A 13312-nucleotide genomic window follows, 5' to 3' on the forward strand; every position below is an offset into this window, starting at 1 on the left:
AGGTGGACTGCAGAGCAGAGCCTAGTGTGCCAGGTGGGTGGACTGCAGAGCAGAGCCTAGTGTGCCAGGTGGGCGGACTGCAGAGAAGAGCCTAGTGTGCCTGGCGGACTGCAGGGCAGAGCCTAGTGTGCCTGGTGGACTGCAGAGCAGAGCCTAGTGTGCCTGGTGGACTACAGGGCAGAGCCTAGTGTGCCAGGTGGACTGCAGAGCAGAGCCTAGTGTGCCAGGTGGACTGCAGAGCCTAGTGTGCCAGGTGGACTGCAGAGCACAGTATAGTGTGCCAGGTGGACTGCAGAGCAGAGCCTAGTGTGCCAGGTGGACTGCAGAGCAGAGCCTAGTGTGCCAGGTGGACTGCAGAGCAGAGCCTAGTGTGCCAGGTGGACTGCAGAGCCTAGTGTGCCAGGTGGACTGCAGAGCCGAGCCTAGTGTGCCAGGTGGACTGCAGAGCACAGCATAGTGTGCCTGGTGGACTGCAGAGCAGAGCCTAGTGTGCCTGGTGGACTGCAGAGCAGAGCCCAGTGTGCCTGGTGGACTGCAGAGCAGAGCCCAGTGTGCCAGGTGGACTGCAGAGCAGAGCCCAGTGTGCCAGGTGGACTGCAGAGCAGAGCCCAGTGTGCCAGGTGGACTGCAGAGCAGAGCCCAGTGTGCCAGGTGGACTGCAGAGCCTAGTGTGCCAGGTGGACTGCAAAGCACAGTATAGTGTGCCAGGTGGACTGCAGAGCATAGTGTGCCAGGTGGACTGCAGAGCAGAGCCTAGTGTGCCAGGTGGACTGCAGAGCAGAGCCTAGTGTGCCAGGTGGACTGCAGAGCAGAGCCTAGTGTGCCAGGTGGACTGCAGAGCCTAGTGTGCCAGGTGGACTGCAGAGCAGAGCCTAGTGTGCCAGGTGGACTGCAGAGCAGAGCCTAGTGTGCCAGGTGGACTGCAGAGCAGAGCCTAGTGTGCCAGGGGGACTGCAGAGCCTAGTGTGCCAGGTGGACTGCAGAGCAGAGCCTAGTTTGCCACGTGGACTACAGAGCAGAGCCTAGTGTGCCAGGTGGACTGCAGAGCCTAGTGTGCCAGGTGGACTGCAGAGCACAGCATAGTGTACCAGGTGGACTGCAGAGCAGAGCATAGTGTGCCTGGTGGACTGCAGAGCAGAGCTTAGTGTACCAGGTAGACTGCAGAGCCTAGTGTGCCAGGTGAACTGCAGAGCAGAGCCCAGTGTGCCAGGTGGACTGCAGACCAGAACCTAGTGTGCCAGGTGGACTGCAGAACCTAGTGTGCCAGGTGGACTGCAGAGCAGAGCCTAGTGTGCCAGGTGGACTGCAGAGCAGAGCCTAGTGTGCCAGGTGGACTGCAGAGCAGAGCCTAGTGTGCCAGGTGAACTGCAGAGCAGAGCCTAATGTGCCAGGTGGACTGCAGGGCAGAGCCTAATGTGCCAGGTGGACTGCAGGGCAGAGCCTTGTGTGCCAGGTGAACTGCAGAGCAGAGCCTAGTGTGCCTGGTGGATTGCAGAGCAGAGCCTAGTGTGCCAGGTGGACTGCAGAGCAGAGCCTAGTGTGCCAGGTGGGTGGACTGCAGAGCAGAGCCTAGTGTGCCTGGTGGATTGCAGAGCAGAGCCCAGTGTGCCAGGTGGACTGCAGACCAGAACCTAGTGTGCCAGGTGGACTGCAGAACCTAGTGTGCCAGGTGGACTGCAGAGCCTAGTGTGCCAGGTGGACTGCAGAGCAGAGCCTAGTGTGCCAGGTGGACTGCAGAGCAGAGCCTAGTGTGCCAGGTGAACTGCAGAGCAGAGCCTAATGTGCCAGGTGGACTGCAGAGCCTAATGTGCCAGGTGGACTGCAGAGCAGAGCCTAGTGTGCCAGGTGAACTGCAGAGCAGAGCCTAGTGTGCCTGGTGGATTGCAGAGCAGAGCCTAGTGTGCCTGGTGGATTGCAGAGCAGAGCCTAGTATGCCAGGTGGACTGCAGAGCAGAGCCCAGTGTGCCAGGTGGACTGCAGAGCAGAGCCCAGTGTGCCAGGTGGACTGCAGAGCAGAGCCCAGTGTGCCAGGTGGACTGCAGAGCAGAGCCCAGTGTGCCAGGTGGACTGCAGAGCAGAGCCTAGTGTGCCAGGTGAACCAGGGCAGAGCCTAGTATGCCAGGTGGGTGGATTGCAGAGCAGAGCCTAGTGTGCCTGGCGGACTGCAGGGCAGAGCCTAGTGTGCCTGGCGGACTGCAGAGCAGTGCCAAGTGTGCCTGGCGGACTACAGGGCAGAGCCTAGTGTGCCAGGTGGACTGCAGAACAGAGCCTAGTGTGCCAGTTGAACTGCAGAGCAGAGCCTAGTGTGCCAGGTGGACTGCAGAGCAGAGCCCAGTGTGCCAGGTGGACTGCAGAGCAGAGCCTAGTATGCCTGGTGAACCAGGGCAGAGCTTAGTATGCCAGGTGGGTGGATTGCAGAGCAGAGCCTAGTGTGCCTGGCGGACTGTAGGGCAGAGCCTAGTGTGCCAGGTGGACTGCAGAGCAGAGCCTAGTGTGCCAGGTGGACTGCAGAGCAGAGCCTAGTGTGCCTGTTGAACTGCATAGCAGAGCCTAGTGTGCCAGGTGGACTGCAGAGCAGAGCCTAGTGTGCCCGGTGGACTGCAGAGCAGAGCCTAGTGTGCCAGGTGGACTGCAGAGCCTAGTGTGCCAGGTGGACTGCAGAGCAGAGCATAGTGTGCCAGGTGGACTGCAGAGCAGAGCCTAGTGTGCCAGGTGGACTGCAGAGCAGAGCATAGTTCCCTGGTGCCTGGGTGGGATGGTAGCAATGTGAACCTTTGGGGTGGAATTGACGTGTTGTGCCACTGGGGGAAGATTTTAAGTAATGTGGCTCTACCTACTGGATCTACAAGCACCATCATGCTGTGCAGCAATGACATCACTGGGGAATGAGGCCTTGGATTCTTTCCTGGTCTTCCTTCCCCCACTTATTGCCATGCCCCAGGCTTTGTTATCCTCACACAACACTGCAAGAGCTTATACCCAGGTTACCTGTAGTGCAGCATTTCCCTGAGCCGCAATTCCAAGTGTTCAATGGTCAAAGCCAACACTGTCCATACTGTCAGCCGTCACGCAAGACAAAGCCAAGCACATGGTCAGAGTACAGTACAAGAGTAGGAGGAAGCGGTGACATCACTGCGGCATGAGTGATGTCATTAGTACCTAGTAAATACATTCAGCAGGTGACAGGTGCACATCGAACGGTCATTAATGAAGTTCCCCACTAGGTGTCACTAGCCGTTCATTATCGGGACGCACAGATTGCAATTCCTGTATCCCTGAGTTCTAGTATTACCGCAACATTGGCGGAACGTTCCGCATAGATCAGCCGTAGTTTTTCTCTCCAGAGCGTCCTAATCCGGCCCATTCTCTGGTCTTTAAATAAATCCTCCTGAGATTGTTGTAAAACACAATGTGGCGAGATGTGAATGTCAGATCCCCCGTGTATTATGGGTCTTTGTTGTTTGATAACGATCTTTATCATTTAATTACTCCTTGTGCTGAGGCAGACAATTAAGGACTGCGGGAGATCTTCATGTGAATTCTTTCCAGGGATGATCCAAATGAGTTATCGGTTTTTGGGATTAGATTGCTGACGGAACAATTGGTCATTTATGGAATCTTAAAAAATGTGGCCGTGCAGATAATGTCATTTCACTTTTTCCTGCCCAACCTAGACGTGGCCGCTCCACGTTCCACTTCAGGGAAGTACCCCGCTGTAACTGCACATACAGGTGGCAAAAAAAAAATGACATCACTTTTAAGCAAATTTACCTTTTTCCAGGAGTTTGGGGGGCTTGCCGAAATTTGGGAGTCTCCTGGACACGGCAGCAAGTACGCTTTGATGTCTGGTTAAAGATCATTTTGGATCACCCCCTTCATCATTATTTTTTTCCTTTTTTTGTGCCTTAAATACGTGTGACGGCTACCTGACCCCAGGATCGGCAGCTCTGTGTATCACAGCTGCGCCTTTCTGTATAGGCCCGCCCCCAGACTCCCATTGGCTAGTTATACAGGAGTCTGGGGGCGGGCTTATACGGGAAGGAGAAGCGGGTGCTGCGACACACACAGCGCTGCCGATCCCCGGGGCTATCGTAATAGTACCGTGTACACAGAAATGAATTGCCAAATCACATATGTGGCCTACAGTATTTAGTGGCTGATTTTGGGGTGGGTCCCCTTCACCTTGGACATTTGCCAGTCCAGGCATCCTATAGTTACGCCACTGATTTGTACGCCATACGATGCAAGACGTCCGCCATGATGGAGATCAGTAGCGCACTTAAAGGGGTCTATGTGCTAAGCCTTGGAGAGAAATAAAGTGTAGAGAGATAAAGTAGCAGCCAATCAGCTCCTAACTGTCATGTTACAGGCTGTGGGGTCTATTTACTAAGCCTTGGATGAAGATAAAGTACCAGCCAATCAGCTCCTCACTGCCGGTATCCGGACTCCAGGTCGACAACAAAAAGGTCGACGCACCTTAGGTCGACGCCAATTGGTCGACACACCTTAGGTCGCCATGGATAAAAGGTCGACATGGAAAAAGGTCGACATGAGTTTTTCGCAATTTTCTTCTTTTTTGGAACCTTTTCATAGTTAACGATCCACGTGGACTACGATTGGAACGGTAATCTGAGCGGAGCGAAGGCACCATGCCCTTCGCTCGCCATGCGAGGGGACGCGGTGCACTCATTGGGGTTCCCGGTCACTCTACGAAGAAAACGACACCAAAAAAACATAAAAAACTCATGTCGACCTTTTTCCATGTCGACCTTGTTCCTGTCGACTTTTTGTCCACGTCGACCTTTTGTCCATGTTGACCTAAGGGGTGTCGACCTTTTTGTTGTCAACCTGGAGTCCCAGACCCTCACTGCCATGTTACAGGCTGTGTTTGAAAAATGACAGGAGCTGATTGGCTGGTACTTTATCTCCAGCGACTTTATCTCCAGCCAAGGCTTAGTAAATAGCCTGTAACATGACGGTTAGGAGCTGATTGGCTGGTGCTTTATCTCTCTCCACTGTATCTCTTTAAGGCTCAGTACAAAAGCCTCTATATTTTTTTCCATTCTAGTCGGCAGATTCACAGGTAGTGGGGGCGACACAGTGAAAACAAATCACTGAATAAGTGGCGTTATATTACCTATTCACGCCCAAATATAATAGGCTCCGGGTTTGCCGGTCCCGACGCGATTATGGCGATTATATATCTGCCTGTTAGTTTACCGTAAAACCAGCTAGTTTTTTAAACTAATTGCTCCTTTAAACTCAGTGGCTACCTATTACATTTGGGCCTTGATTTGATAGGTGCCACCTAAAACGTGTGGCACACCACGTAAGCTCCCACGACGGTTCCCGTAGCGGTAGATCCGGCGAAAACACTTCTCTAACAAGGGAACACCCCATCAAATTTACACGGATAAAGGCGTATCCCGCACTTGGTGTCACCACTTTAGGTCTACCGTTATGCTTACCTGGGTACGTTGGCATAAAACAGCCTCATGTATGAAAAGAACACCTGCGCTGGGCCGCTGTGTGCGTGACCTGCGCTGGGCCGCTGTGTGCGTGACCTGCGCTGATACGTTCTACCACCTAGATATTTATATAGTAGCAGTGTCCTATTTACAGTGGAGAGAACAGTTGTATAGATCGGTGTGTAAACCACTCAGCATTAATATTTATAATCTGACATGTTGCAATCATGAGATTCTCCAGCAGATTTTAATTGTGTGTTTTTTCAACCAGAGGAATATATAAAATCCATATTGTAAATTTCTGGCAAATGCGGATTACTTTCATGGTGTATACTGAACCACATCTACGCCTTCATTTGCAAATTACATATAAGTATGAGGACCTGAATAATACAGTTATTGAATATTTACGCCTGGCTCCAGCAAGCGATAGCTCATGGAACTAAAAACTGCAGGGCGATATTTACTAAGCAGTGCATTTTCCAAACCCTCGATCCTGGCAGATTTTTCTGCCCGATTTAAAAGGGCAATGAGATCTAATGCCAAACAAGCCAGATTTTCGCATTTACTCTCATTGCTCTTTTTACACATGGCAGCCAAAAATTGTGGATTTTGAAAATCGACGGCTTAGTAAATACGCCCCTAATGATTTGATCGAACGTGACATTTGCTAAAAATAAATAATTCCTAGCCAAATGGTGGTTCTGGCACATCGGTAAATGTAACATAATGTATCGGATGACATAAAACAGTCCTTGGCTTTTCAGGTTGCTGATTTATTTCTTGAGATGCAATTTGAATTGAATGTGTTATATTTTATCATTAGTCAGGAATAATGTGGATTTTGTGCGGCTCCATGGTCCCCGTTAGGGGTAAATACACCCTAAGATGGCAAAATACCTTGGGTTTAACCCATCCCGTGAATCCCCCTGCTCAGAATGCAATGCCTACTGCTGTGTGTGCTCTCAGGGAAAGCTGAGGATTTAAAGGAGTAGCAACTGCCAGTGATGTCAGACCAGCCTAAAATAGAGAGGGATAGACTGCAAATCCACAGCTAGGAGACTAAAGCCTTCCAATCCCGTTGTAGTCTGCAGCAGGTCAACACAGAGAGCTCCTGGAAGAGGAGAAAGCAAAGGATCAAAGCCAGTCCACCAGCCCACCTCCCCACTGGCATCAGCCACAGCGCTCAGTCTCCACCACGGGCGGCACTGCAAGCCTCAAGTCATTCCAGGTCTGAGAGTTGGAGAGACATTGACCCAAAAGGCAGGTGCTGAACCCTGTTCCTCATCCCCCCACCCCACCCCCTTTGCCTCCTTTTTTTTTCGTGGCTGTAACTCCAGGGATTATCATCAGACACATCTTATGTCACCACGACCGGACTTCCCAAAGATCTTCTAAAGTGACCCAGTCCAGAGAGACCGAACCTGACACACCATGACTTCCACTGAAGGGTGAGATATTCTACGTCTTTCCTTCTCGTCTCATTGTATCAGCGTGATTTCAGGTGGGAAGTGAATGGAATGTATTGTGTGGCTTTTTCTATTCCCGAGCAGACGTTGGAAATTAGATGGTCATAGGGGGAAATTCAGTTGTTTGAAAAGTCGGCCGGGTGTCTGTTTTTTCCTGTCAATTAACAGGCGTTTAACCTAAGTGGTTTTATTGAGCCGCGGACAGCGGCGTAGAGAAGGGAAAGAGTGGGGACGGAAGGAGTTACACACGGTCCATTAAGGGGCTTTGTAGTGAACAGCTGTTTGGATTCACTATGCGTCTACCAGACAAAAGATCTCGTAGCCTGGTAGCGGAGGGTTTGTGACTGATCCTCTCCAGGCAGGGTAAGAGCACTGGCCTGGGGGGCTGGAGACAGGACTGACTTGTATGTTCCATCAGGTCCTGGAATGGACAGGTTTACCCTGGATGGGTTCATTTTTGCATTTGCTGTACAAGTAATAATCTTGGTATCATAAACTGTTCCTTTCCCAACCAAATCCAGTGCCGACACGATGATTTGAAAAAATGTCAACACAATATCTAGCAATGTAATGATCACATTGCCTATTGATAGTGATCCTGCAATCTAATATATGCGCAATAGACGATATAACGGCTTGCACGCTGGCCTTGCACTTGTATATCCCTAACCTAATGCTGTGATGCCAGCACTTGATGTCTTGTTCATTGAACATTCCTGGGAAGAGCAGAGACATCTCGGGAGGATGGGGCATAGTACTTGGATTAATACTTTTCTCTATCACAATCTCAATGATTCAATTAGTTTTACCAAGAGCGGGTCCCTGAGGGCATCGCTGGCACCGGGCCACAGACAGTGTGCCTTTTAAACGGTGGCTGTGAACAGACGGGCTGCGAATACAATCTTATTCCGTCCTCGCTCATTCTCATTGCATTCGAGTCGAAGTCGCCGTGCAGGCAGGGGGGCTGGGAGGTCCCCAGGGACACTCTGTTATTTAAATGAAAGGAGTCTTTGGCAAGTGTGTGACTCGGGTTGAGGTGTAGAACGTGTGTACTAGGCAGGCTTAGAAGCGTCTTGTGTCTGGGCACGTAGCAGCCAAACAAACAGAGTAGTTCCCCTCGTACGATGCAGGCCAGGAATTAATGGGACCCCTCGCTGCACATCGCTACCTCAGGTGATGGGAGACAGCGCCTCTCACCCTGGCAGAAGTCATAGATCACGTTCAGCCGTTGACCATTACAGGACATGACGGTTCTACAGATTGGTTTCTCGCTGAAGGTAACGAGAGCAGCCCCAGGTGATTGGGGGTATTTTATCAATTGTCATATTTCTAACCACAAGGGGCGCTGTTCCATTCACAGTGCATAAATGATATCCCAGTTACCTCAACCCATAAGACAGTGGTTTCCAAATTCTCTAACAGTCCAGGTTATAAGGATATCCATTTTTGAGCACTGGTGGCTTAAAACACAATCAATTTGATATAAGCATCTATGGATAGCCTTAAAACGTAGGCTATGAGGCCACCATAAGAACAGGGTGTATACAGCCATAAGGCAGCGGAGGACATCATAGGCCAGAAGGCCGCACGCGCCAGTTCAAGAAATGTATGAATGGACCATTTGGCATCGACTTATGATGAACCCTGTCTAAAAAAATGAACCCCCCCATTCCTCCTTCCTCCAGTGCCTAACCCTAACCACCCCCCTCACCCAGGCCCTAGCCCTAACCTGAACGAGATACATTATAGCTAGAAGCTGTTGCTATGGGCAACTGCTCCACTTTTTCTCTTTAGTTTGACACATCCCCCCCTTCCCCGGTCACTTTTCCTCTAGGTATACAATGTACATAACTGTGTAACTGAGACCCACACGGTATTTATAAGAGGAAAATGTAACGTTGGTCGTATGAAATAAAAGCATCGGGTAGAAATTAATATGTAGTTTAGGGACAAATATTTCATCTTTAAATGAATGAGGGATGTGGGTATAAATATGGAGGCCGGCTGCGCTGTGCGGTTCCGCTGTCACGTGTGTAAGACATGAGACGTGCGCTTTGATTTTAGAGATGAATGATGACACGCAGGAAGTGTGCAGATGGGCGACGAACCGCATCGGCGTGCAGGCGCATTTATAGCCAGCACGGGATACGGTCATTAGGTCGACATGTTCTAGGTCGACATGACAAAAGGTCAACATGAGTTTTTCACAATTTTTTTCCTTTTTTAAACTTTTTCATACTTTACGATCCACGCGGACTACAAATGGGTTACGGTAACCTGCGCCAAACGCAGCGGTAGCAGAGCGCGGCACCTTGCCCGAAGCATGGCGAGCGAAACGACACGGTGCACTAATTGGGGTTCACGGTCACTGTACGAAGAAGACAACACACACAAAAAAAAATCTTACGTCGACCTTTTGTCATATCGACCTAGGGATCATGTCCCCCTAGGGATCATGTCAACCTAGAAACCCTGTCGACCAAATGACTGTCGACCAAAGTGTGGTCGACCCATACCCGCCAGCACCGCGTGTTACTTCCAATATGGCCGCTGTAACGCTTCATAAATATACAAGTCAACTCAAAAATAAAATTCTGGGTTTAGAATTAAGGTGAATTAAATATGCGGATACTCTATTACCCAAAATATCTGCATATTTCTCAGACTGACTGTGGCCTTACGTGGTCGCACTTCTACCCCGAGCACGCCAAACCGCAGAAGTAACTGTCCTCCATCTTCCCTGCTCTTGTCAGAGACTATGAATTGCGCTAACTGCGAATGATCACAGTACAGAAAGGTGACGCAGAAGCTGAGCGCGGGGATTGTAACGCAGTCACCCAACAGCGTTTGTGCGAGATTCTGCTCATCGGGATAACCTATAACCTTATGTCCATATTGGGCCTGATGCGGAGATGAGTGTATGCCTGTTTTGTAGCGTGCCTGGCGTGTTTTCTCAGTGCGCTTTCTCTGATACGCAAGTGCGGGCGATGCAGAGACATTGTATATAAGAACACAATCGGCGCACCTAGGGGCCAGGACTGATAATGATAATGACGCGTATCAAACCAAGCATACAGACATAGGCGGTCTGTTTACAAAGACATATGGGCAAATATAGACATTGTATACAAGGAACGCAATATGGGCGCACCTACGGGCAAATGGCGGTCATCCCTACATCCGACCCTTCATGTATTATCTTTATCCAAATAGCTGCAGGTGAACTGGATCACTGGAAAGCTCTGATGCAGCGTTACTGCTGTGATGCCCCCATACTGAGGTGCCCCTAGGCATGTGCCTCGCATGCCTAGTGGGAAATCCAGCACTGATGGAAATCAACGCGACTCAGGAAATTCAGTAACTACAACAATACCAAACCCCCATTACACGCGACACCGGATCACACACAGCGTAATTGCCTCCTGAGGATACATGCAAAGACCGGTCATGAGAATGGACAGTGTTACATGAGTTTTACTGTGGGCGAGATGCATCATCGCTTGCAGAGTGAAAAAATGGAGAGATATAAAGTACCAGCCAATCAGCTCCTGTCATTTTTCAAACATAGGGGGTCATGCCGAGTTGATCGCTCGCTAGCTACTTCTAGCATCCGTGCAAACGCATAATCGCTGCCCACGGGGGAGTGTATTTTCGCTTTGCAAGTGTGCGAACGCCTGTGCAGCCGAGCTGTACAAAAACATTTTGTGCAAAACAAGACCAGCCCTGTAGTTACTTATCCTGTGCGATGATTGCAGCGACGAAGGTCCCGTAATTGACGTCAGATACCCGCCCTGCAAACACCTGGACACGCCTGCGTTTTCCCAAACACTTCCAGAAAACGGTCAGTTGACACCCATAAACGCCTTCTTCCTGTCAATCTCTTTGCGATCGGCTGTGCGAAGGGAATCTTCGCTTGATCTAGTGCACAGCAGCGATGCTCTTTGTGCCCGTACGACGAGCGTGCGCATTTCGGCGCATACGCATGCGCAGTTTTGCAGTTTTTTTCCTGATCGCTGCGCTGCGAAAATCGGCAGCGAACGATCAACTCGGAATGACCCCCATAGGACGGGATGATGGCAGTTAGGATCTGATCGGCTGATACTTTATCTCTTTCCTTTTCATCACTCTCTTAAGTGATGATACATCTTGCCCTAAAGAAAATGACCACGTTGGGAAGTGTGAGACAGTCCAGTCAGACGCCACTGCAGGATCACACTTTCCAACTGTCCCTATTTAGGCGTGGCAGTCCCTGTATGAAGGCCCTGTGCGTCCTGGGACAGCGTTGTCCCACAGAACAGAATGTTGGGGGCTCTCGTACGTAGCTCATCGTGATGTGGCCTCTACTCTTCCGTATGTGTTCTCAGTGATATGTCGCTAAGATAATGGAAGGGTCTCTATGGTTGAGTTTTGATAAGTGATCCAGCATTTGTCATCCATCCTATGGCCTCTAGGGTGTGGCCTAGTGGCGTGTGGGTGTGGTCACTTCTATTGTACTTACTGTGCCGCCATACACCCCTCTTCTGTAGTACATTGTCCGGGCCCCTGTCCAACCGCCCATGGCTCCCGGACCTGACCTTGTAGGAACCGTGATTCCAAGGGATGGCATTGCGTGCTTGGCTAGAGAATGGTCACTGATCCTGTATTTGTCCCCATACCTCCTGCTGCTTTCATTCCCAAAAGCCTAGCAAGGTCTCTTATGGAACAATGGCGGTCATTCTGACTCGATCGCATGCTGCACTTCTTCACAGCCGTGTGATCGGGTCGGAACTGCGCATGCGCGGCAGCCGCATTGCGCATGCGCATCATTGCCCAGCAACAGCCGTCGCTGGGCAACAACAGGGACAGCGACGAAAGCGATCGCAAGAAGATTGACAAGCGGAAAGCGTTCCGGGGTGGATACTCACGGTTTTCTGGGAGTGGTGAGTCCAACGCAGGTGTGTCCAGGCGTTTGCGGGGCGGGTGTCTGACGTCAACTCTGGGACCAGTCACGCTGAAGACATCGCAGCCGGTGAGTATGTCAGTACCTACTTAGAAACCTGAAAAAAAAAAATTTGCATAGCAGGGCTGCACAAGCGTTCGCAGCCTTGCTATGCAGAAAATCCCTCCCCCATAGGCGGCGACTAGTTGATCACACGGGCTGCAAAAAGCATCTTTGTGCGATCAACTCGGAATGAGGGCCAATGGCCTAATTCAGACCTCTAGCAGTTGGGCAAGAGTTAGATTTAGGTGGGGTGAGTTCAATCTGAAATCTAAATTGCAGTGTAAAAATAAAGCAGCCAGTATTTACCCTGCACAGAAATAAAATAACCCACCCAAATCTAACTCTCTCTGCACATGTTATATCTGCCCCCCCTGCAGTGCACATTGGGGGTCATTCAGACCTGATCGCACGCTAGGATTTTTCGCTGCGGTGCAATCAGGTCAGAACTGCGCATGCGTATGCACCGCAATGCGCAGGCGCTTCGTACGCAGATCGTTGCTGGGCGATGGATTTAATGAAGAATCCATTCGCACAGCCGATCGCAAGGAGATTGACAGGAAGAGGGCGTTTGTGGGAGGCAACTAACCGTTTTCAGGGAGTGGTTGGAAAAACGCAGGCGTGTCCAAGCGTTTGCAGGGCGGGTGTCTGACGTCAATTCAGGGACCGGACAGGCTGAAGTGATTGCAGCAGCTGAGTAAGTTCTGAGCTACTCAGAGACTGCACAAAACTTTTTTGTACCGCTCTGCTGCACAGGCGATCGCACACTTGCACAGCTAAAATACACTCCCCTGTGGGCGGCGACTATCTGATCGCAGCGCTGCAAAAAGTAGCTAGCGAGCGATCAGGTCTGAATTAACCCCATGGTTTTGCCCATCTGCTAACAACTACGATCAGGTCTGAATTAGGCCCAATGCCCAGTCCGTCGTGTTGGAAAAGGCGCTTTAGCTTTCTAGGCACAGTGCATACTTACCTACTCTCCCGGAAGGTCTGGGAGACTCCTGATTTTCGGGTAGTCCACCGGTAAGATAATACCAGGCATTTGCAGTTTCATAGTAAGGGGGCGGGGCCACTATGATATGATTTGCAGCATTTTGCTGCAATGGGGGTGGGGTCTAATGATGCAAAGAAATCGGCCCTGCCCCTGACGAGGTCATATGCTTCTTCCAGGGCAAGTATAGTACAGTAATCCTCCCCAGTGGATGCGGTCAAGATCCCGCCGGACGGGATCGTGGCGGTCGGAATACCGACACCGGGATCCCGAACGGCACAATCCCGACATATTCTCCCTCTGTGGGTGTCCACGACACCCATAGAGGGAAAATAAATTAGTGTGCCCGCAAGGGGCTGCGTTGGGCTCGCCCCCCTGTCAGGATTGTGCCGGTCGGGATCCCGGT

At 50.8% G+C, this 13312-nt stretch overlaps 1 protein-coding gene across 2 annotated transcripts in view; it reads left to right on the forward strand.

The window, feature by feature from the left end:
• The first annotated feature begins 6374 nt into the window (after nt 1-6374).
• The window catches only part of SLC1A2 (solute carrier family 1 member 2), a 176199-nt gene continuing 169261 nt past the window's right edge, over nt 6375-13312 (forward strand). The window contains exon 1 of one of the 2 annotated variants that reach the window (XM_063946296.1): nt 6375-6919. In XM_063946296.1, the coding sequence (XP_063802366.1) occupies nt 6903-6919 (17 nt within the window). In that variant the 5' untranslated portion in view covers nt 6375-6902. The remainder of the gene's footprint in view (nt 6920-13312) is intronic. The other variant, XM_063946295.1, reaches the window with a different exon arrangement.

Source organism: Pseudophryne corroboree, chromosome 11, assembly GCF_028390025.1.
Source record: "Pseudophryne corroboree isolate aPseCor3 chromosome 11, aPseCor3.hap2, whole genome shotgun sequence".
NCBI lineage: Eukaryota > Metazoa > Chordata > Amphibia > Anura > Myobatrachidae > Pseudophryne > Pseudophryne corroboree.